Genomic DNA, 23385 nt, shown 5'->3' with positions numbered 1-23385 from the left:
TCTGGAATTTTTTGAGGATGTTTCCAGTAGAGTGGACAAGGGAGAACCAGTTGATGTGGTGTATTTGGACTTTCAGAAGGCTTTCGACAAGGTCCCACACAAGAGATTAATGTGCAAAATTAAATCACATGGGATTGGGGGTAGTGTGCTGACGTGGATTGAGAACAGGTTGGCAGACAGGAAGCAAAGAGTAGGAGTAAATGGGTACTTTTCAGAATAGAAACATAGAAACATAGAAAATAGGTGCAGGAGTAGGCCATTCGACCCTTCGAGCCTGCACCACCATTCAATGAGTTCATGGCTGAACAGTGTGGCAGGCAGTGACTAGTGGGGTACCGCAAGGTTCTGTGCTGGGGCCTCAGCTGTTTACATTGTACATTAATGATTTAGATAACGAGATTAAATGTAATATCTCCAAATTTGCGGATGACACTAAGTTGGGTGGCAGTGTGAGCTGCGAGGAGGATGCTATGACTTGGATAGAGTGACTTGGATAGGTTAGGTGAGTGGGCAAATGCATGGCAGATGAAGTATAATGTGGATAAATGTGAGGTTATCCACTTTGGTGGTAAAAAGAGAGACAGACTATATCTGAATGGTGACAGATTAGGAAAAGGGGAGGTGCAACGAGACCTGGGTGTCATGGTACATCAGTCATTGAAGGTTGGCATGCAGGTACAGCAGACGGTTAAGCAAGCAAATAGCATGTTGGCCTTCATAGTGAGGGGATTTGAGTACAGGGGCAGGGATGTGTTACTACAGTTATACAGGGCCTTGGTGAGGCCACACCTGGAGTAGTGTGTACAGTTTTGGTCTCCTAACTTGAGGAAGGACATTCTTGCTATTGAGGGAGTGCAGCGAAGGTTCACCAGACTGATTGCTGGGATGGCAGGACTGACATATCAAGAAAGACTGGATCAACTGGGCTTGTATTCACTGGAGTTCAGAAGAATGAGAGGGGATCTCATAGAAACGTTTAAAATTCTGACGGGTTTAGACAGGTTAGATGCAGGAAGAATGTTCTTAATGGGGAAGTCCAGATCCAGGGGTCACAGTCTAAGGATAAGGGGTAAGCCATTTAGGACCGAGATGAGGAGAAACTTCTTTACCCAGAGAGTGGTGAACCTGTGGAATTCTCTACCACAGAAAGTTATTGAGGCCAATTCACTAAATATATTCAAAAAGGAGTTAGATATAGTCCTTACTACTCAGGGGATCAAGGGGTATGGCGAGAAAGCAGGAATGGGGTACTGAAGTTGCATGTTCAGCCATGAATTCATTGAATGGCGGTGCAGGCTCGAAGGGCCGAATGGCCTACTCTTTCTATCTTTCTATGTTACAACCCTCAGAAAAAAAATTTCTCCTCATCTGAGTTTTAAATGGGCAGCCCCTTAGTCTAAGATCATGCCCTCTAATTCTTGTCTCCCCCATCAGTGGAAACATCCTCTCTGCATCCACCTTGTCAAGCCCCCTCATAATCTTATACGTTTCGATAAGATCACCTCTCATTCTTCTGAATTCCAGTGAGTAGAGGCCCAACCTACTCAATCTTTCCTCATAAGTCAACCCCTTCATCTCCGAAATCAACCTAGTGAACTTTCTCTGATCTGCCTCCAAAGCAAGTATATCCTTTCATAAATATGGAAACCAAAACTGCACGTAATATTCCAGGTGTGGCCTCATCAATACCTTATATAGCTGTAGCAAGACTTCCCTGCTTTCATACTCCATCCCCTTGCACTAGCAGATTCTGTTGTTTCTTTATATGTTCTTGGGAAGTGGGCAACACTTGCAAGGTTGCATTTTATTGCCCATCCCTAATTACCCCGAGGTTGTTAAGTGCGAACCACATACTGTGGGACTGAAGTCACATGTAGGCCAGACCGGGTAGGGATTCAAGCTTAGCCTTCCCTGAAGGACATCAGTGAAACAATTGTGTTTCTGCAACAATTCGGCAGCTTTTATAGTCATTTTATCTGGTGCCAGCCCACAAATGACCAGATTTGTTGAAGTCAGTTTGCCGTGGTGGGATTTGAGTTCACAATCTCTGGGTCGCAAGTCTAATTCTGTAGCCACTTGGCTACTGTAGCCTTGTTAGATAACAAAAAAAAAAAAGGGGGGAGGGGGGTTGGGAGGAGAAATGCAAACGACAATAAGCCAAGCCTCTCCTTATGGCCGACAGATAATATCACCATCTCTGAGCCAGAGAGACCAGGAAGGTCCCAGGTTCAATCTCCAGTTGTGTGCTACATTTGGTGTGCTACAATCTCTGGATTTGGGAAAAACTAGGCAAGGTTACCATTTCTGATCACTATCCACCGATGCCTGCTGGAAGTGGGTGTGTGGAGAAAGGACATGATTTGGCTCCCAATTGTGACGTGCTCCAGTTAGATTGCCTGCCGGTACTTGCAGTTAAGGCGTACGACTGAGTAGAGGCCACTTGGACAAGCTGCCAAAGGGCAATCTTCATCATGAAAGGAGTCAATGAGTTCAGGAGACAAAATTGGAGGAAAAAAATGATATGCCACCAGCTTAAATTGGGACCGAGGCAGGGAGGTAGCACTTGTTGATTGTCTTGGTGGGATTGGGTAGATCATTGCTTATGTCAAGATAGACATGTCGCTTTATGGCACAAAATTCATCAAAATGGCAACAGATTGATCTTTTTCTATCGAAGGATAGAAAGACTTAAGTTTATATAGCACCTTTCGTGTCCTTAGGGTGTTCCAAATTGCTTTACAGCGAAAGTACTACTTTTGAAGTGTAGTCGCTGTTGTAATGTAGGAAACACGGCAGCAATTTGCACACAGCAAGTTCCCACAAACAGTAATGATATAAATTACCAGATCATCAGCTTTAGGTGTTAGTTGTGGGATAATTATTGGCAAGGACATCAAGAGACCTCCCCATTTCTTCTTCGAATAGTGCCGTGGGATTTTTTACATCCACTTGGGGGCAGATGTCTCATCCAAAGGAAGGAACCTCTGACAAGAGCAGTACTGAGGAAGTGCTGCACTAAGTGTAGTGGCTTTGCAATGTAGGAAAATCTAGTAGAACCATGCCCCTTGGGTTGATACGTACCTGTCCCTGCCAGTCTGATGTATTGATCAGAATTATGTTTTCCGGCAACTGTTCATCTGAAATCAAAATGTGATTCAACTGGTCGTAGACGGTTTTCCGAGGGATCTGCAGTATCAAACAGAGAATGCAAACACTGATAATGCAGACATGTTTTCAGTTTGAGCCAAAATCAACGCAAAGTGAGCTGGGCACTTGGATACGGAACTGGGCTTTGACGATTCAAAGCTCTAATTATTTAACACACCCAGAAAGCTCATGCATTAAGTTTCAACGTTCCGTTAACATAGGAACAGGAGTAGGCCATTCAGCCCCTATTCCACCAGTCAAAGAGATCATGGCTGATCTGTATCTCAACTCCATCCACCTGCCTTGGCTCTATATCCTTTTGTACTCTTGGCTAGCGATCTCAGATTTAATTAATGAATTGAGCTAGCATCTACTACTTTTTGGTTGGAGAGGGCGAAGAAATGTTTCATAACTTCTCTCCTGAATGGCCTGGCTCTGATTTTAAGGTTACGACCCCTTGTCCTCGACTCCCTCACCATCAGAAAAAGTTTCTCTCCAACTACCCTATCAATTCTTTTCAAAACCCTTAAAACCTCAATCAAATCACCCCTGAACCTTCTATATGCCATGGAATGCTAGACGAATTTATGTAATCTATCCTCATAATCTAACCCTTGGAGCCCTGGTAACATTCTGGTGTAAATGTGCTGCACTCCTTCCAACACCTTTCGAAGTTGCGGTACCCAGAATTGTGCACCATACTCTAGATGTGGTCTTAGCCAGAGCTTTGTACAGCTGCAGCAAAACTTCCTCCACTTTATATTCTATCCCTTTAGTTATAAAGACTAAAATTCCATTAACCTTCTTGATTATTTTTTGTATCTGACCACTACATTTTAGTGATCTGTGTACATAGACCCCCAAGTCTCTTTGGACTTCCACTGTTCTGAACTTTTCAACATTTAAATAATACTCGGATCTAACCTTTTTTGGTCCAAGTTGGATGACCTCACATACCTGCGCTGAAATCCATCTTCCATAGTTTTGCCCCACTCACTTAATCTATCAATGTCTCTTTGCAATTTTGGCTCACATCTACACTACTTAATATACCACTAATCTTTGTGTCATTGGCACACTTAGATAACACAATAGAGAGCCATATATTCACGTCATTAATATATTGAACAGTTGAGGTCTCAGCTTGTGGGAAACCATTAGTCACTTCCTTCCAAGTCAAGTACATACCTATTATCCCTATTTTGTCTTCTACTGCCTAAGCAATCTCCTAACCAGGTCAATAATCTGCCTCCAATTTCATGAGCTATAATTTTAGCCAACAGCCTCTTATGTGGAACTTTATCGAATGTCTTCTGGAAGTCCGCATAAACTACATCCATAGACATTCCCGTCTACTACTTTAGATACTTCATCAACAAATGTAATTGGGTTCGTTAGACATGACCTACCCTTTACAAATCCACATTTGGCTCTCTATAATCAGTTCAAATTTCTCCAAGTGCTCAGTCAGTCACTCAGTTCTTAATTTTAGCTTCCAATAACTTTCCCACAACAGATGTTAGACAAACAGGTCTATAATTTCCTGGTTTCTCTCCCTCACCTTTTCTAAATAATGGAGTTACATTTGCAATTTTCCAATCTAAAAAGGGACAATTCCTGAATTGAGACACCTTTAGAAGATTATAGCTGTAGCATCTGCAATTTCTTCACCTATTTCCTTTAAAACCCTGGGGTGGAAAATATCAAATCATGGGAATTTGTCAGTCCTCAGTGCCATTATTTGTTCTAATATTGTTTTCTTGCTTATGTTAACATTAGTAAGTTCCAGTCCTTGATTCATTATTAACTTCCTTGGAATGTCAGGTACATTATCCTCTTCCTCCACTGTGAAGACTGACACAGTCATTATTCAACAAGTCTGCCATTTCCTTATTTTCATTTGCAATATTGCAATGGTTTTAAAGGGTCCACATTACCCTTGACTACCCTTTATCCCCCAAGATAATTGTAAAAACATTATGTTAAGCTTGATAAGCCTCGCAAGTTTCTTCTCGTATTCCCTTTTTTCAGCTTTTTTTTGTGTTCCTTTGTTATTCTTTATATCTCTCCCAGTCCCCCAGATTTCACACTATACTTTGCACCTTTTATTCTCGTTCCTTTAGTTTTATGCTATCTCTCAACTCTTCTGTTGACCATGGCAGTTTTATTTGGTAAGTAGAGCTTTTTCCTCTTGGGAGTATATACTGGTCCTGTATTAAACTACATTCTTTTCTCAAAACCTCCCGTTGTTCATCTGTAGTTTTACCCGCTAACAGGTTTGACCAGTTTGCTGTTGTCAGTCTCTGTCTCATCTCTTTAAAGTTAGCCTTATCAAAACCTAGAATCATAGTAACTGTGTTAAACCTCTCTCTACCTCCTTTAAGATGCTCCTTAAAACCTACCTCTTTGACCAAGCTATTGAGACAGGATTAATAAACAATCTATTAGTAAAGAATCCTTTAGGAATGAGTGACCATAACATGCTTGAATTTCAAATTCGATTGGAGAGTGCGAAAGTTGGATCTCAAACCAGTGTCCTAAGCTTAAATAAAGGAGACTACAAAGGTATGAAGGCAGAGTTGGCTAAAGTGGACTGGGAAAACAGATTAAAGTATGGGACGGTTGATGAGCAATGGCAGACAGTTAAGGAGATATTTCATAACTCGCAAAAATATATCCCAATGAAAAAGAAAGACTGTAAGAGAAGGGATAACCATCCGTGGCTAATTAAGGAAATAAGGGATGGTATCAAATTGAAAACAAGGGCTTACAATGTGGCCAAGACTAATGGGAGGCCAAAGGATTGGGAAACTTTTAAAAGCCAGCAAAGAACGACAAAAAAAAATAAAGAGAGGGAAGATAGATTATGAAAGTAAACTAGCATGAAATATAAAAACAGATAGTAAGAGTTTCTACAGGTACATAAAAAGGAAAAAAGAGTGGCTAAAGTAAATGTTGGTCCCCTAGAGCATGAGACTGGGGATTTAATAATGGGGAATAGGGAAATAGCAGATACGTTGAACAAATATTTTGTATCGGTCTTCATGGTAGAAGACATTAAAACATCCCAATAGTAGGTAATCAAGGGGCTATAGGGAGGGAGGAACTTAATACAATCAGTATCACTAAAGAAATAGTACTCGGTAAAATAATGGGACTAACGGCGGACAAGTCCCCTGGACCTGATGGCTTACATCGTGGTGTCAGAGATAGTGGATGCATTGGTTGCAATCTACCAAAATTCACTGGATTCTGGGGAGGTCCCAGCGGATTGGAAAAGCGCAAATGTAACGCCCCTATTTAAAAAAGGAGGCAGACAGAAAGCAGGAAACTATAGACCAGTTAGCCTAACATCTGTCGTTGGGAAAATGTTGGAGTCCATTATTAAGGAAGCAGGAGCAGGATATTTGGAAAAGCATAATTCAATCAAGCAGTGTCAGCATGGTTTTATGAAAGGGAAATCATGTTTGACAAATTTGCTGGAGTTCTTTGAGGATGTAACGAGCAGGGTGGATAAGGGGGAATCAGTGGATGTGGTGTATTTGGATTTCCAGAAGGCATTTGATAAGGTGTCACATAAAAGGTTACTGCACAAGATAAAAATTCATGGGGTTGGGGGTAATATATTAGCATGGACAGAGGATTAGCTAACTAATTAGAAAACAGAGAGTTGGGATAAATGGTTCATTTTCTGGTTGGCAAACAGTAACTAGTGGGGTGCCACAGGGAACGGTGCTGGGACCTCAACTATTTCCAATCTCTATCAATGACTTGGATGAAGGGACTGAATGTAATGTAGCCCAGTTTGCTGATGATACAAAGATGGGTGGGTAAGCAAATTGTGAGGAGGACACAAAATCTGCAAAGGGATAGAGACAGGCAAAAATTTGGCCGATGGACTATAATGTGGGAAAATGTGAGGTTATCCACTTTGGCAGAAAAAATAGAAAAGCAAATTATTATTTAAATGGAGAAAAATTGCAAAGTGCTGCAGTACAGAGGGACTTGGGGATCCTTGTGCATGAAACACAAACATTTAGTATGCAGGTACAACAAGTAATCAGGAAGGCAAATGGAATGTTGGCCTTTATTGCAAGGGGGGATAGAGTATAAAAGCAGAGAAGTACTGCTACAACTGTACAGAGTATTGGTGAGGCCATACCTTGAGTACTGCGTACAGTTTTGGTCTCTGTATTTAAGGAAGGATATACTTGCATTGGAGGCAGTCCAGAGAAGGTTCACGAAGTTGATTTCAGAGATGAGGGGGTTGACTTATGAAGATAGGTTGAGTAGGTTGGGCCTATACTCATTGGAATTCAGAAGAATGAGAAGTGATTGAAACATGTAAGATAATGAGGGGGCTCGACAAGGTGGATGCAGAGAGGATATTTCCACTCATAGGGGAAACTAAAACTAGGGGACATAGTCTCAGAATAAGGGACCGCCCATTTAAAACTGAGAGGAAGAGGAATTTCTTCGCTGAGGGTTGTAAATCTATGGAATTCTCTGCCCCAGAGAGCTGTGGAGGCTGGGTCATTGAATATATTTAAGGCAGAGATGGACAGATTTTTGAGTGATAAAGAAATAAAAGGTTATGGGGAGGGGGCAGGGAAGTGGAGCTGAGTCCATGATCCGATCAGCCATGATCTTATTAAATGGTGGAGCAGGCTCGAGGGGCCAAATGGCCTACTCCTATTTCTTATGTCATCTGCCATAATTTCTTCTTATGTGGCTCGGTGTCAAATTTATCTGTTTTGTCTTATTACACTGATGTGAAGCACCTTGGGACGTTTTACACTATATAAATTAAAGTTGTTGTTAGTTCCTCCTTTTCAAACCTAACATTGAATTTGATCATATTATGATCACTGTTAGATAACTGTTCCTCTTACTGTTAGATTATTAACGAAGTCTGGCTCATTACTCATTATTAAATTTGGTATGGCTTGCCCTCTTGTTGGTTCTAGAACATATTGCTCCAGAAAACTATCTTGAATGCACTCAAGAACTTCACTACCTTGCTGATTTGAGCTGCTCTGCTCTTCCTAATCTATATGAAAATTAAAGTCTCCAATCAAAACAAATTTCCTTTTGCTACAAACCTCTCTAATCTCTGAATTAATATATTTTGCTACTTCATTGTTGCTATGAGGAGGCCCGTAGTCAACTCCCAGTACAGTTTTAAGTCCTTTCTTATTCCTCAATTCTAACCATACAATCTCCTAAGATTGCTTTCACTTACCTATATCTTTTCTTAGTAATGCTACAGCATTAAAGATACAGATTTTTTAAAGATACAGATAGGATCTTTAAAAAAAACTGCAAACAAGGAAATCTAAAATGCACAATGTTTGTCAGCTTTAAAAGAGAAAAAATAATCAACATTTCAGATGGAGACCCTTCATCAGAATAGTCACGACCAAAGCATCAACTCTGTGTGTTCTTTCAAATGCTGACTTACTTAATGTGCATTTGCAGCATTTTCTGTTTCGACCTGCTGCTAACAGACCCAATCTCTCTCTCCTCTGTTTATTCTCCCCAACACCCCACTCAGGTCGCAATCATATTCCATAAATGTGCATTCAAATTTTGCTCCAAGAAATGTCCAACGTTTTGAAGACATTACCCTGTCCCCTCCCAAAGAGTTCAGTCTTACTAACTCGGTGGTAAAGGAGAGAATTTGAGAGTCAATCAGGATTCTGTCACTTGTCATCGAACCTCATCGCAGTGCAGCACTTAAACACATATGCCTGGTAGCTCCTTGTGATTGTTCCTCCGATATGTATGGATTATAGGGGCCTGAATTTAAGTTGGCTCCCAGTATACAATAATAGAAGGCAGAGAGTGAATTACAAAGCAACGACATTTACCGAGCTAAATTCTTGGTTTACATCACCCACATCCCAACAAATGCATGACAGCCTTGAATTCGATACTCTCTGGCCTGTTTAGTCAAAAAAATGCTTCAATTGAATGGACAGAAATTTGAAATGTTTCTATTACTCCTGCTTTGCCAGGCCTAAACTTTATTTCGACTTCGAAAATCTTTAAATAAAAAAACATATGCAGATAAAAGATTCACCGCTCACTTACTTGAGTGAATGCGGCTCTCTTCACGCTGTTCAGCAATGTCAAAGTAGTGCCCTTTGAAGTTAAGGGATGAAGGTTAGCAGTCATACAACTTTGAATGTAAAATGAGTGGCAAAAAGGGGAGCAAATAAGTCTTGGCTGGCCATTTTTTAATTCAAAAGGGAAGGTACATTCCTTGTTGCACTATATATCATACAATGCACCGGTTAGCATTAGAACTTCACAGCAGGGTAAACTCACCCCATCTACCTTGTATTATTCCAGGCTGCACTTGCACAGAATATATTTAAGGGCTGCACTTTCTATCTGACAATAATCACAAGTCCCAGCATAACTACAAATGGAACCCAGCGCAAGGTCACAACAATTTTTGGGGGTACCATAAATTCAATATTTATTTCTCCACAGGATTCTTCCTCTCCCTATAATTGAAACTGCTCACAAATTTGGGTAGATCTGTGTGTGTGCTTTTTCTCTTCCCTTAAACACTGGTATAGTGTTCAGTAACTGTACAGAGCATCAGATATGGCAGAAAGAGTTTGTGAGCAGAGGCCTACCCTGAGGGAAGAACTGAAAAAGTAAACCATGAGAGTGAGGAAGCCCACTCATGTACTTTCCAGAAGTGATTGGGAATGAGTTCTGGTGTGTTGCTATCTAAGGGGAGGAAGCACAGATTCAAATAAGGAAAGTCAATCAAAAGGTAATTCTGCCCATCCAGACCCTCCCATCCTAGCAACCTATGGCTCAGTGGTAGCACTCTCGCCTCAGAGTCTGAAGGTTGTGTGTTCACTTAAGAAGATAATCTAGTCTAACACTCCAAATGCAGTACTAAGGGAGTGGTACACTGCCAGAGGTACCATCTATCATGAGGTGGATGCAAAAGACCCCGCGGCACTATTTCGAATAAGAGCAAGGGAGTCCTGGCCAACATTTATCCCTCAACCAACATCAATAAAAACAGATAGGGCTAGACTTTCTCTAAAGCATCTCACCATCCGACTGCCGCCCAGAAACACCGCTAACGTTCTGCAACTAACACTGGCAAAAATATCCATAATAAAGGTAAGAAATACCGCCCGGCGACAAAATGGATCTTGCACCAATATTCTCGGTGGTTTCTCAGCGGTTAAAGGCGAAACGGGCGGTTCTTAAAATGTTTTTAACAATTTACTCCGAGTCTGCGGTTCGGCCTAGTGAGGGGGGAAAACTTTAAAAAAAAATTTCACTAAAAATAAAAAGTTAAAAACATTCCCAAGATAGTTTTACAGCTAATTGCTGTCTTACAATAAAAAAAATTAAAGAACCTTTAACTTACCTTTCTTTGCAGAGTACTCACCTACTGCCCTGTTTAAGCAGCTTTCACAGGGTGGTTCCCTCGGCGATCTGGACGGACCTCCGTTGAGGCCAAACTTACGCCCTGGCGATTCTCTTGGCGGTCGTTTCGAGATGTGGCCGGTTCCACTTAAAAAGGGGGAAACTTTCACCGGGCAGTTTCTCTCTCAAAAACAGCTGTACTGCCGAGAAAACCGCCAAAAATGAAGGCGAAAGTCTCCCCCATTATCTGGTTATTATCACATTTCCTACATTACAAGAATGACCAGACATCAAAAATATTTAATTGGCTGATAAGTGCTTTGAGACATCTTGAGGGGCTATATAAATGCTGGGGCTCTTTTCTCTAGAAAAGAGGTCTTTAAAATTATGAAGGGATTTGATAGAGTAGACATAAAGCAGATGTTTCCCCTTGTGGCGGTCTAAAAACTTGGGATCATAAATATGATATTCTATTTATTAGTGACTAAGGAATTCGGAGAAACTTCTTTACCCAGAGAGTGGTTAGATTGTGGAATTCACTACCACATGTAGTTAAGACAAATAGCATTGGTGCATTTAAAGAGAAGCTAGATAAACATATGAGGAAGAAAGGAATAGAAGAATATGCTAATCGGGTTAAATGAAGTAGGGTGGGAGGAGGCTCCTTTGGAGCATAAACATCAGCATAGACCAGTCAGAAGAATGGACTGACGTGCTGTAAATTCTATGCAATTCAATGCAAATCTGTTTCTTTCCAGAAGTCTCCCCCATTTTGAACATTCTTAGGAACTGAAATTGGGCGTCCGGCAATGTCTCGGCGGTATGCCCGTAGTAAGTCGTTTCATACCGCCGGGTACCGCTGGGGTGGAGTGCTGGCAAAATTCGTCCGGGCGGTCCTGAGCAGTGCGTCAACAGCGTGTGACAGACAGTCTGCTCCGGTGGAGCAGTGTAAATTATCTGGGACTCGGGACTCTTCGGGTCCCGAGTTCTGCGCACACGCGCTCTTCCATCGACCTTCGCCCGTTCCCCCCACCCGGTCAAAGACTGCCGACGCCGGGTCACAGGCAAGTGTCTTGAGGTACATTTAGATTTTTAATTGTTTGGTGCAGCGGTTTTGATTTATTTATAATATTATATTGTTATTTATTTATTTTTAATGTTTTTCGGAGGGGGGGGGGGGACGACACTAGATCACTGGCAGGGGGGGGGGGGGGGAACTACGTCTCTCTGGGGAGTGGGGGGGCGACTTCACTTCGGGGGGGGGGGAAAAGACTACGTCTCTCTGGAGGGGGGGGACACTAAATCACTGGGGGGGGTCTATGTCTCTCTGGGGGAGGGGGTCTATGGGAGGGGAAGGGGGTCGAGAGGGGTCTACGTCTCTCTGGGGGGGTGGGGGGGGGGAAGATTACGTCTCTCAGCGGGGGGGGGGGGGGGGGGGCGGGGGGAGACACACGGGTCTACGTCTCCCGGGGGGTGGAGGACTATGTCTCTCGTGGGGTGGGGGGGGGGGGGGGGACTGGGCGGGGATTAGATCTCTGCAGGGGCTAGGACTAGATTGCTGGGGGAAGGGCGGGGGGGAGGAACATTGCAGTTTACATACCGGCGACATACCATCGGCATAAAACCATCTTTTTTCAGATGGTGTGCAGCTCCGGTGGTATATCGGCGGTATGCTACCAATGTTGGACTTTTGGGCGGTCTATAGGGTGCTCCGTGTGGATGAACGGTATGCATACCGCCCAGCGGTATGTCGCTGATGAATTTCCCACCGGGCAGTATGTGGCCGGTTTGTTGGTATTTTTCGATCAATTCCACGATTTTGGGCGGTATGTCGGTGGTCCACAGGCAGTATGCAGCCGTATGTCCACCAATTTCGGGCCCTTAATGTTTTTCTCTCTACTGATATATCTGGTAGATTGTTTCAAACATTCACCAGTTGTTAAGTGAAGAAATTCTTCCTAACTTTTCCTAAAGGAGGAAAAAAAGAACTCTTATTTATAAAGCGCTTTTCAAGACCTCAGGACGTCGCAAAGCACTTTACAGCCAATGAAATACTTATAAAGTGTAGTCACTGTTGTATTGCAGGAAATGCAGCAGCATGGTCCCACAAACAGTAATGAGATAAATGACTAGTTAATCTGATTTGGTTATAAACTATTTCTTACAAATCTGAATTCATGGTATTATGGTCTCTGGTTCGACTTTCTTGGCTTCATTTCTTCGTTTGAGGTAATATTCTGGGTGGTACAGTGGGTTAGAGAAACCTTCTCTATACCTCCAGCATCCAGGTCTGGATATGATCCTGACTGACTCGATGAATGTCTCTTCTGCTGACTGCAGTTATCCAGTGTCAATCATCCTGTGGCAGTGCCAATCCAGATCTAATTAGATGGAGGCCCACAGCACAAAGCTGCACATAATTCGGCGCTAATTCACATTTTTGCAATGTTAGCTGGTTTGGGAAAGAGATGTTAAATTACTAAGACCTGTGGGATATGATTTATTATGGATCGCAAGCAGCCTGGAACAATAACTCCAGGGAAAAAACTGTTGAGCGAGTTACGACATTAGCCTATGAGTAAATTCTAAATAAAGGCCCATGAGTCTTAAACTGGTGTAGGTGAAAAGTAGGGTTTTACGATGTGCTGTATTTTTCATAGTGGTTTCAGTGCAGCTGGGGGCAGTGAAAGTGTCAATCAGGTTGCTACTGTGTGGTAAAGTATAGAACGTACACACTTTTGAAAAAAATGTTTTTCACAATGAGTTTTCAAAGGTCAAACATTGAAGTAATTAGAAAGAATTTTAAAAATTGCAAAATATTGCTGTGTTAATCATGGAAATGTCACACTGGTAAATGGAAAGTGGGGATTTCTCAGATTCAGCTTAATGCACAATATCAGCTATGGCTTAGTGACTCTCTACAAAGTACGGTAGCAATCCTAAGTGGTCAATGACAAAAATTAGAATGGATCCATAATGGTCTTGTCCTGGTTGTTGCTTTTATTCAGACCCAAGAGGTGGTACTGGACATCAAGGAACAGAGGGGGCCACCAGTAACAATAAAAGCACAGACCATGCAAACTAAAAATGGATGCAAATAACTTTAGATTGTAACTTGTAAAATTGGATCAATTAAGCAGTCGATTTCTTTTGGTGCTCGCTGGTTGCAAAACGCTTCAAACCACCCTGTGAACACCACACCCACCGGAAATCACAGAGGTACTGGCTTTAATATTCTAATCCTCCATAGATACGGGAGTAGTGCCAGAGGACTGGAGAATTGCAAATGTTACGCCATTGTTCAAAAAAAGGAGTAAAAATAAACCCAGCAACTACAAGCCAGTCAGTTTAACCTTGGTAGTGGGAAAACTTTTAGAAACAGTGATCAGGAACACAATTAACAGTCACTTGGCTATGTGTGGATTAATTAAGGAAAGCCAGCAAATTGTGTTCAAAAAAACTCACTCAATCAAGTTGGTTAATGAGGTAACAGAGAGGGTTGATGAGGGTAATGTGGTTGACGTAGTGTACATGGATTTCCAAAAGGCGTTTGACAAAGTGCCACATAATAGGCTTGCCAGAAAAGTTGAAGTCCATGGAATAAAAGGGACAAAGGCAGCATGGATACGAAATTGGCTAAGAATAGGAAATTAGAGAGTAATGGTGAACGGTTGATTTTCATACTGGAGGAATGTATACAGTGGTGGTCCCTGGGGGTCGGTTCCAAGACCACTGCTTTTCTTGATATATATTAATGACTAGAACTTGGGTGTACAGGGCACAATTTCAAAATTTGCAGATGACAAAAACTCAGAGGTATAGTGAACAGTGAGGAGGAGTGGTAGACTTCAACAGCAACAATTAGTATTTATATAGCACCTTTAATGCAGTACAACATCTCAAGGTGATGTTCAAAGGAGGGTTATAACACAAAACAAATAAACTTGACACCGAGCCACATAAGAAGAAATTACAGCAGAGAGCTTGGTCAAAGAGGTAGGTTGTAAGGAGCGTCTTAAAGGAGGAAAGAGAGGTAGAAAGGTGGAGAGGTTTAGGGAGGAAGTTCCAGAGCTTGGGGTGTAGGCAGTTGAAGGCACGACCACCAATGGTTGAGCAGTTATAATCAGGGATGCTTAAGAGGGCAGAATTTGAGGAGCGCAGACATCTCGAGGGGTTATAAGGCTGAAGGAGATTACAGAGATAGGAAGGGGCGAGGCCATGGAGGGATTTGTAAACAAGGATGAGAATATTAAAATTGAGGCGTTGCTTAACCAGGAGCCAATGTAGGTCAGCGAGCACAGGGATGATGAATGAGCAAGGGTGTTGCCAGGAGGCCTTGTACTTGTCTTTTTGAAGAAACAAGGTGTTGGTTATGACAAGAGCATATTCTGAGCATTTAGTCAGGAAGAGAATACCATTGGAGTTGGTTTTCCTTACCCCTTTCCTGCCAATCACCCTCTCCATAGGTCTGTGTCCTTTCCAACTCTGGCATTAAAGTCGCCAAGGAGAATCAGCTTGCTGCCCGTTGGGACTCAGGACAGGGATTGTTCAAGGCTGGAATAGAATTCCTCTTTGGCCTCGTCCGCAGCTCCCAGGGTTGGGACGTACACGCTGATGACTGTAGCATACTGGTTCTGGATTAGGGTGAGCCAAAGGGTCATAAGACATTTGTTTATCCCATAGGGGGAATCTCTAAGGTGCCGAACTAGCACATTTTTGATGGCGAAGCTAACCCCATGGAGACGCCGTTCTTCTTCTGGTTTGCCTTTCCAGAAGGTGGTGTATCCACCATCTTATTCTTTGAGCTGATCTTCTCCTGCCCGCCATGTCTCGCTCAGGGTGGCGGAGAAGTACTTTTGGCGTGAATCCATGGCCTCATCTCTTTGAACTGGAAGGAGAAGAGCATGCCAGGGGATCTCAGAGATGCCGTAATCGTGAACATCTTCAAGAAAGGGGACAAGTCCGACAGCGGTAATTACAAAGGAGTTTTCCTGCTTTCTGCCGCAGGGAAAATCATCGCAAGAATCCTCCTCAATCATTTCTTCTCAGAGGCTGAAGAGCTCCTCCCAGAGTCGCAATGCAGATTCCGCCCACTAAGGGGCACAACGACAAATCCAAGAAAAATGTAGGGAGCAGCATCAACCTCTGTACATGGCTTTCTTTGACCTCACAAAGACCGTCGACACTGTCAAGCACGAGGGATTATGGAGTGTCCTTCTCAAATTCGGCTGTCCTCAAAAATTCAGCACCATCCTCCGCCTGCTTCACGATGACATGCAAGCCGTGATTCTTACCAACAGATCCACCACAGACCCAATACAAGTGCAGACCGGGGTCAAGCAAGGCTGTGTCATTGCACCAACGCTCTTCTCAATCTTTCTCACTGCAATGCTTCATCTCATCCTTAACAAGCTCCCCGCTGGAGTGGAGCTAATCTATAGCCTCCAGTCCAGATCCAAGGTTGCTGTAACTTCTGTCATTGAATTACAGTATGCATATGATTGCGTTTGTGCACACTCAGAGTCCGAACTCCAAACCATCGTTGACACCTGCACTGAAGTGTACGAGAGTCTGGGGCTCTCATTAAATATCAGTAAGACAAAGGTCCTCTACCAAACTGCCCCTGCCACACAGTACTGCTCCTCGGTTATCAAGATCCACGATGAGACCTTGGACACTGTGGCCTACTTCCCATAACTTGGGAGCCTACTCTCCGCAAGGGCAGACATCAATGATGAAGTCCAGCATCGCCTTCAGTGTGCCAGTGCAGCCTTCGGCCACCTGAGGAAGTGTTCAAAGACCAAGATCTCAAACCCGGCACCAAGCTCATGGTCTACAGAACAGTAGTGATACCAGCCCTCCTATATGCTTCAGAGATATGGACTGTGTATAATAGGCACCACAGAGCACTGGATAAGTACCATCAACGCTGCCTCCGCAAAATCCTGCAAATTCATTGGCAGGATAGGTGCACCAATGTCAGCAGCCTCTCAGGCCAACATCCCCAGCATCGAGGCACCAGGCTCGACCAGCTCTGGTGGGCGGGCCACATTGTCTGCATGCCCGATGCTAGACTCCCGAAACGAGCACTCTACTCTGAGCTACGTCACGGCAAGCGAGCCCCAGAAGGGCAGAGAAAACGCTTCAAGGACACCCTCAAAACCTCCTTGAAAAATTGTAACATCCCCACCGACTCTTGGGAATCCCTAGCCCAACAGCTCAAAGTGGAGGAGGAGCATCCGACAAGGCACCGAACACTTCGAGTCTCTGCGCCGGGAGCATGCGATAGCCGAGCACAAAAAGCGGAAGGAGGGTTCAACAAATCAAACACCCCATCCACCCGTCCCTCCAACCACCATCTGCCCCACTTGTGACAGAGACTGTACATCCCGCATTGGTCTCATCAGTCACCTTAGAACTCATTTTAATGTGGAAGCAAATCGACTCCGGGGGACTGCCTAAGAAGATGGATGAGCAGAACATGGTGCGAGTTAGGACACGGGCTGCCGAGTTTTGGATGATCTCAAGTTTAGGTAGGGTAGAATGTGGGAAGCTAGCCAGGAATGCGTTGGAGTCATCAAATCTAAAGGTAACAAAGGCATGGATGAGGGTTTCAGCAGATGAGTTAAGGCAGGGCAGAGACGGACAATATTACGGAGGTGGAAATAAGGGTTTTAATTAGGCTAGTGAAATGGGTGGACATGTGGCAGATTAAAGTTAACACTGAAAAGTGTGGAGTGATACATTTTGGTAGAAAGAATGAGGAGGGGACATATAAATGAAATGATACAATCTTAAAAGGGGTTGAAGGTGGCAGGGCATGTTAAGAAAGCGGTTAAAAAGACTTACAGGATCCTTGGCTTCATAAATAGAGGTACAGAGTACAAGAGTGTGGAAATTATGAAGAACCTGTATAAAACACTGGTTCGGCCCCAACTGGAGTATTGTGTCCAATTCTGGGCACCACACTTTAGGAGGGATGTGAAGGCCTTAGAGAAGGTGCAGAAAAGATTTACAAGAATGATTCCAGGAATGAGGGGCTTCAGTTGCGTTGATAAACTGGAGAAGCTGGGGTTGTTCTCTTTGGAGCAGAGAAGATTGAGAGGAGATTTGATAGAGGTGCTCAAGTTCATGAGGGGTCTGGACAGAGTAGATAGAGACAAACTGTTCCCATTGGTGGAAGGGTCGAGAACCAGAGGACACAGATTTAAGGTGATTGGCAAAAGAACCAGAGGCGATGCAACAAAAAACTTTTTTTACGCAACGAGTGGTTGGGTTATGGAATGTACTGCCTGAAAGGGTGGAGGAGGCAGACTTAATCTTATCTTTTAAAAGGGAGTTGGATAAGTGTCTAAAGGAAAAGCATATGCTGGGCGACAGGGAAAGGGCAGGGGAGTGGGACTCGCTGAGAGTCGGCACAGGATCGACGGGCCAAATCGCCATCTTCCATGCTGTAACTATTCTATAATTCTATGATTCTACATGTTGACACTGTGTGACCACTTGATCATGTAAGAGAGTTTGAAAGTTGGACAATCAGTTCAGCTCCTGGAGCCTGTTCTGGTATTTAATTAGATCATGGTCAACTTAATTTATCCCTTAATATCCTTACCGAACAAAAATCTATTAATCCCAATTTTCAATAGGTCCCCAGTCTCAACAGCTTTTTGGGGAAAGGGAGCTCCAGTTTTCCACTACCCTTTATGTGAATAAGTGTGTCCTGCCATCACCCCTGAACGGCCTAGCACTAATTTTATTATGATCCCTTGTTCTGGACTCCCCTACCAGAGGAAATCATTTCTCTCTATCTATCCTATCAACTCCTTTAATTATCTTAAACACCTCAATGAGATCACCCTTTAATCTTCTCTACTCAAGGGAATATAAGCCTAGTCTATGCAACCTGTCTTCACAATTTAATCATTTTAGCCCCGGTACCATTCTGATGAATCTGCGCTACTCCTCGCCCAAGGCCAATATATCCTTCCTTGGAAGCTTAAAAAGACCATCTGAGGTGATGACATATCCTGGTCCTATATCTATTAAGTACCATAACCTTTTACAGGGTCTACAGCTGCCATAATTACCATTCTGAGCTGCTGCTGTGGTTTGTAGACATGTCAGAATGAGGAAGTGCCACCACAGAGTGAAACTTTTGGACAAAATGCATCAAAGCGGAGAGATGTATATCCACATAAAGTACACTTTGAAATATTCAGCAATGTTCTCAAGATCTCATTATTCTCCATCTATTTGTGGACCTCGTACACCGTTAATATTCTTATGGAACATTTCATCATGTATGGCTTAAAAGGTAATCCTGAGAGTCACAGGAGTTGTTCTTCTCTCGAAAACTAGACACCAGAGACATTTTTAGTGTACTGTCGCTGGCAGGCGCACGGGACTACAAGCTATCAATATAAAAGAGGCAAACTACACCCCTTCGACAGCGTTAGGACCCAACTCAAAGTCCCAAGAGGATTTGACGGAGGAAACATAGAAACATAGAAAATAGGTGCAGGAGTAGGCCATTCAGCCCTTCTAGCTTGCACCGCCATTCAATGAGTTCATGGCTGAACATGCAACTTCAGTACCCCCTTCCTGCCTTCTCGCCATACCCCTTAATCCCCCTAGTAGTAAGGACTTCATCTAACTCCCTTTTGAATATAGAAACATAGAAACATAGAAAATAGGTGCAGGAGCAGGCCATTCAGCCCTTCTAGCCTGCACCGCCATTCAATGAGTTCATGGCTGAACATGAAACTTCAGTACCCCCTTCCCTGCTTTCTCGCCATAACCCTTGATCCCCCGAGTAGTAAGGACTTCATCTAACTCCCTTTTGAATATATTTAGTGAATTGGCCTCAACTACTTTCTGTGGTAGAGAATTCCACAGGTTCACCACTCTCTGGGTGAAGAAGTTTCTCCTCATCTCGGTCCTAAATGGCTTACCCCTTATCCTCAGACTGTGACTCCTGGTTCTGGACTTCCCCAACATTGGGAACATTCTTCCTGCATCTAACCTGTCTAAACCCGTCAGAATTTTAAACGTTTCTATGAGGTCCCCTCTCATTCTTCTGAACTCCAGTGAATACAAGCCCAGTTGATCCAGTCTTTCTTGATAGGTCAGTCCCGCCATCCCGGGAATCAGTCTGGTGAATCTTCGCTGCACTCCCTCAATAGCAAGAATGTCCTTCCTCAAGTTAGGAGACCAAAACTGTACACAATACTCCAGGTGTGGCCTCACCAAGGCCCTGTACAACTGTAGCAACACCTCCCTGCCCCTGTATTCAAATCCCCTCGTTATGAAGGCCAACATGCCATTTTCTTTCTTAACCGCCTGCTGTACCTGCATGCTAACCTTCAATGACTGATGTACCATGACACCCAGGTCTCGTTGCACCTTCCCTTTTCCTAATCACCATTCAGATAATAGTCTGTCTCTCTGTTTTTACTACCAAAGTGGATAACCTCACATTTATCCACATTATATTTCATCTGCCATTCATTTGCCCACTCACCTAACCTATCCAAGTCACTCTGCAGCCTAATAGCATCCTCCTCGCAGCTCACACTGCCACCCAACTTAGTGTCATCCGCAAATTTGGAGATACTACATTTAATCCCCTCATCTAAATCATTAATCTACAATGTAAACAGCTGGGGCCCCAGCACAGAACCTTGCAGTACCCCACTAGTCACTGCCTGCCATTCTGAAAAGTACCCATTTACTTCCTGTCTGACAACCAGTTCTCAATCCACGTCAGCACACTACCCCAATCCCATGTGCTTTAACTTTGCACATTAATCTCTTGTGTGGGACCTTGTCGAAAGCCTTCTGAAAGTCCAAATATACCACATCAACTGATTCTCCCTTGTCCACTCGACTGGAAACATCCTCAAAAAATTCCAGAAGATTTGTCAAGCACGATTTCCCTTTCACAAATCCATGCTGACTTGGACACCTTTTTCCAAATGCGCTGCTATGACATCCTTAATAATTGATTCCATCATTTTACCCACTACTGAGGTCAGGCTGACCGGTCTATAATTCCCTGTTTTCTCTCTCCCTCCTTTTTTAAAAAGTGGGGTTACATTGGCTACCCTCCACTCGATAGGAACTGATCCAGAGTCAATGGCTCTGTCAATGCATCAGCTATTTCCAAGGCCACCTCCTTAAGTACTCTGGGATGCAGTCCATCAGGCCCTGGGGATTTATCGGCCTTCAATCCCATCAATTTCCCCAACACAATTTCCCGACTAATAAAGATTTCCCTCAGTTCCTCCTCCTTACTAGACCTTCTGACCCCTTTTATATCCGGAAGGTTGTTTGTGTCCTCCTTCGTGAATACCGAACCAAAGTACTTGTTCAATTGGTCTGCCATTTCTTTGTTCCCCGTTATGACTTCCCCTGATTCTGACTGCAGGGGACCTACGTTTGTCTTTACTAACCTTTTTCTCTTTACATATCTATAGAAACGTTTGCAATCCGTCTGAATGTTCCCTGCAAGCTTCTTCTCGTACTCCATTTTCCCTGCCCTAATCAAACCCTTTGTCCTCCTCTGCTGAGTTCTAAATTTCTCCCAGTCCCCGGGTTCGCTGCTATTTCTGGCCAATTTGTATGCCACTTCCTTGGCTTTAATACTATCCCTGATTTCGCTTGATAGCCACGGTTGAGCCACCTTCCCTTTTTTATTTTTACGCCAGACAGGAATGTACAATTGTTGTAGTTCATCCATACGGTCTCTAAATGTCTGCCATTGCCCATCCACAGTCAACCCCTTCAGTATCATTCGCCAATCTATCCTAGCCAATTCACGCCTCATACCTTCAAAGTTACCCTTCTTTAAGTTCTGGACCATGGTCTCTGAATTAACTGTTTCATTCTCCATCCTAATGCAGAATTCCACCATATTATGGTCACTCTTCCCAAGGGGCCTCGCACAATGAGATTGCTAATTAATCCTCTCTCATTACACAACACCCACTCTAGGATGGCCTCCCCCCTAGTTGGTTCCTCGACATATTGGTCTAGAAAACCATCCCTTATGCACTCCAGGAAATCCTCCTCCACCGTATTGCTTCCAGTTTGGCGAGCCCAATCTATGTGCATATTAAAGTCACCCATTATAACTGCTGCACCTTTATTGCATGCACCCCTAATTTCCTGTTTGATGCCCTCCCCAACATCACTACTACTGTTTGGAGGTCTGTACACAACTCCCACTAACGTTTTTTGTCCTTTGGTGTTCTGCAGCTTTCTTCCGATGCCCAACTGACAGGGACAAAAGGGACCACAGGCTGGCTGGCTGGTGAAATCAAATCTGGGAGAACAGCACTCAAGGTCACTTGTCATCATCCGATTGCTTTTCTCCTAGAATCTTAAATGCACTTTACATTTTGATCTCACTGAAACTCAGTCTCAAGCATTTTACTGTCAAAATATGAAAAAAACCTTTTTATTAATACATTTATCATAAGACTCTGTATGAACATGGCATTTTTCTTTTGGTTAACTTTTTTCCCTTTGTTTTCTCCCCTACTAAAGATACTGGCCTATGCTGGAGTATGGTTCCACTAGTGCCTGTGGCCCTGCTTGCTCAAGTGGCCATTATGTCACGTGAGAGCCTGGACAGTGGGTTAACTGGGTGTGGCGGTGGGTTTAACAGACTGACAAGATGAATGCCAAGATGTTGCCCATCACAGTCCTACACATAATGGCCTAGAAATTCAGGCGTGCATATTTTTGGGCATCTTACCGCACGGTGTTAACAATGGGGAGGCACAAGGAGTCCTGACTTTGGGCCTCGGACCTCAGCATAACGCTCCAATTTCCAGATAAGTGAATGGATTGGATCGTGGAGGTCCGGAGGAGAACGGGTGTGTCTTGGAGTCCATGATTCGGGTTCGGTGGGAGATTATCTAGGAAGATCGCAGGTCTTGGGAGTACTGTGGGATGTCGGGAATGCAGTCAGGATGGGTAGGAAGATCGCAGATCTCGGGAGTACTGGTTGGAGAGTCAGTAGTGCTTCGGGAAGGGGACAAGGAGATCAGGGCCGGGGGGTGGGGGGGGGGGGGGGGGGGATATTGGCAGGCCTGGATGTTGGAGTCGGGAGTGAGGTCAGAGATCTCGGGATTGGGAGTGGCTGTAATTATGGCAAGTACTTGTCTTTTTTTTTTAAACATACTAGGCAATCAGCACTGACTCCTCAGGGCAAACCAAAGTTGCAGCGTGGACCAGATGCAGTTGAAAGGTCCCTTATTTGCGTATACAAATGGACTAACCATTCAGACATGGGTAAAGGATGCCTCTTGTTTGTCCTTTACTAAGATGACGTTCGGCATGATTCACGGCAGAAGTGTGCATGCGCATATCGGATGTCATTTTGGTCCCCAAAACGGCACCCATAGCTCCAAGGTGCTTCCAATCCCAATTTGGCACCCAACGAGTTTAGGCAGCATCCATAACTCCATGTCAAATTATTGAGCATTTAGAGATGCACAGGGAAATTGAGGAGTGATTTGTTAAAAGCCAAGTTGTGTGTGGCAAATTTAAAGTGAAGAAGTGACTGATTATAGGAGATAACATGAATGCAGTAGATGGAGTATATATGGATTTTCAGAAGGCGTTTGATAAGGTCTCTTAGAAAAAAGAATGTTGGTCAGTGAGTGCTCATAGAATCAGTACAAGGGGAGTTGATATTAACAGTTATGATGCATGATCCCTGAAGCACAGTAGAAGTTTGTGACTACATTAAAGAACATAAGAAATAGGAGAAGTAGGCCATACATCCCCTCGAGCCTGCTCCGCCATTCAATAAGATCATGGTTGATC

General features: G+C 43.6%; 1 protein-coding gene across 8 annotated transcripts in view; it reads right to left on the bottom strand.

Moving 5' to 3' along the window:
- The window catches only part of pacs2 (phosphofurin acidic cluster sorting protein 2), a 353460-nt gene that overhangs the window by 53300 nt on the left and 276775 nt on the right, over window positions 1–23385 (bottom strand). For 4 of the 8 annotated variants that reach the window (XM_070878838.1, XM_070878841.1, XM_070878839.1 and 1 more), the window contains exons 14-15: window positions 9241–9291; window positions 3082–3186 (exon numbers count right to left, since the gene is read on the bottom strand). In XM_070878838.1, the coding sequence (XP_070734939.1) occupies window positions 3082–3186; window positions 9241–9291 (156 nt within the window). The remainder of the gene's footprint in view (window positions 1–3081; window positions 3187–9240; window positions 9292–23385) is intronic. The other 4 variants (XM_070878842.1, XM_070878844.1, XM_070878843.1 and 1 more) reach the window with 1 other exon arrangement.

Source organism: Pristiophorus japonicus, chromosome 4 (assembly GCF_044704955.1).
Source record: "Pristiophorus japonicus isolate sPriJap1 chromosome 4, sPriJap1.hap1, whole genome shotgun sequence".
Classification (NCBI taxonomy): domain Eukaryota; kingdom Metazoa; phylum Chordata; class Chondrichthyes; family Pristiophoridae; genus Pristiophorus; species Pristiophorus japonicus.
Note: the sequence above shows the minus strand (reverse complement) of the source record. Positions and strands in the feature narration are given on the sequence as shown.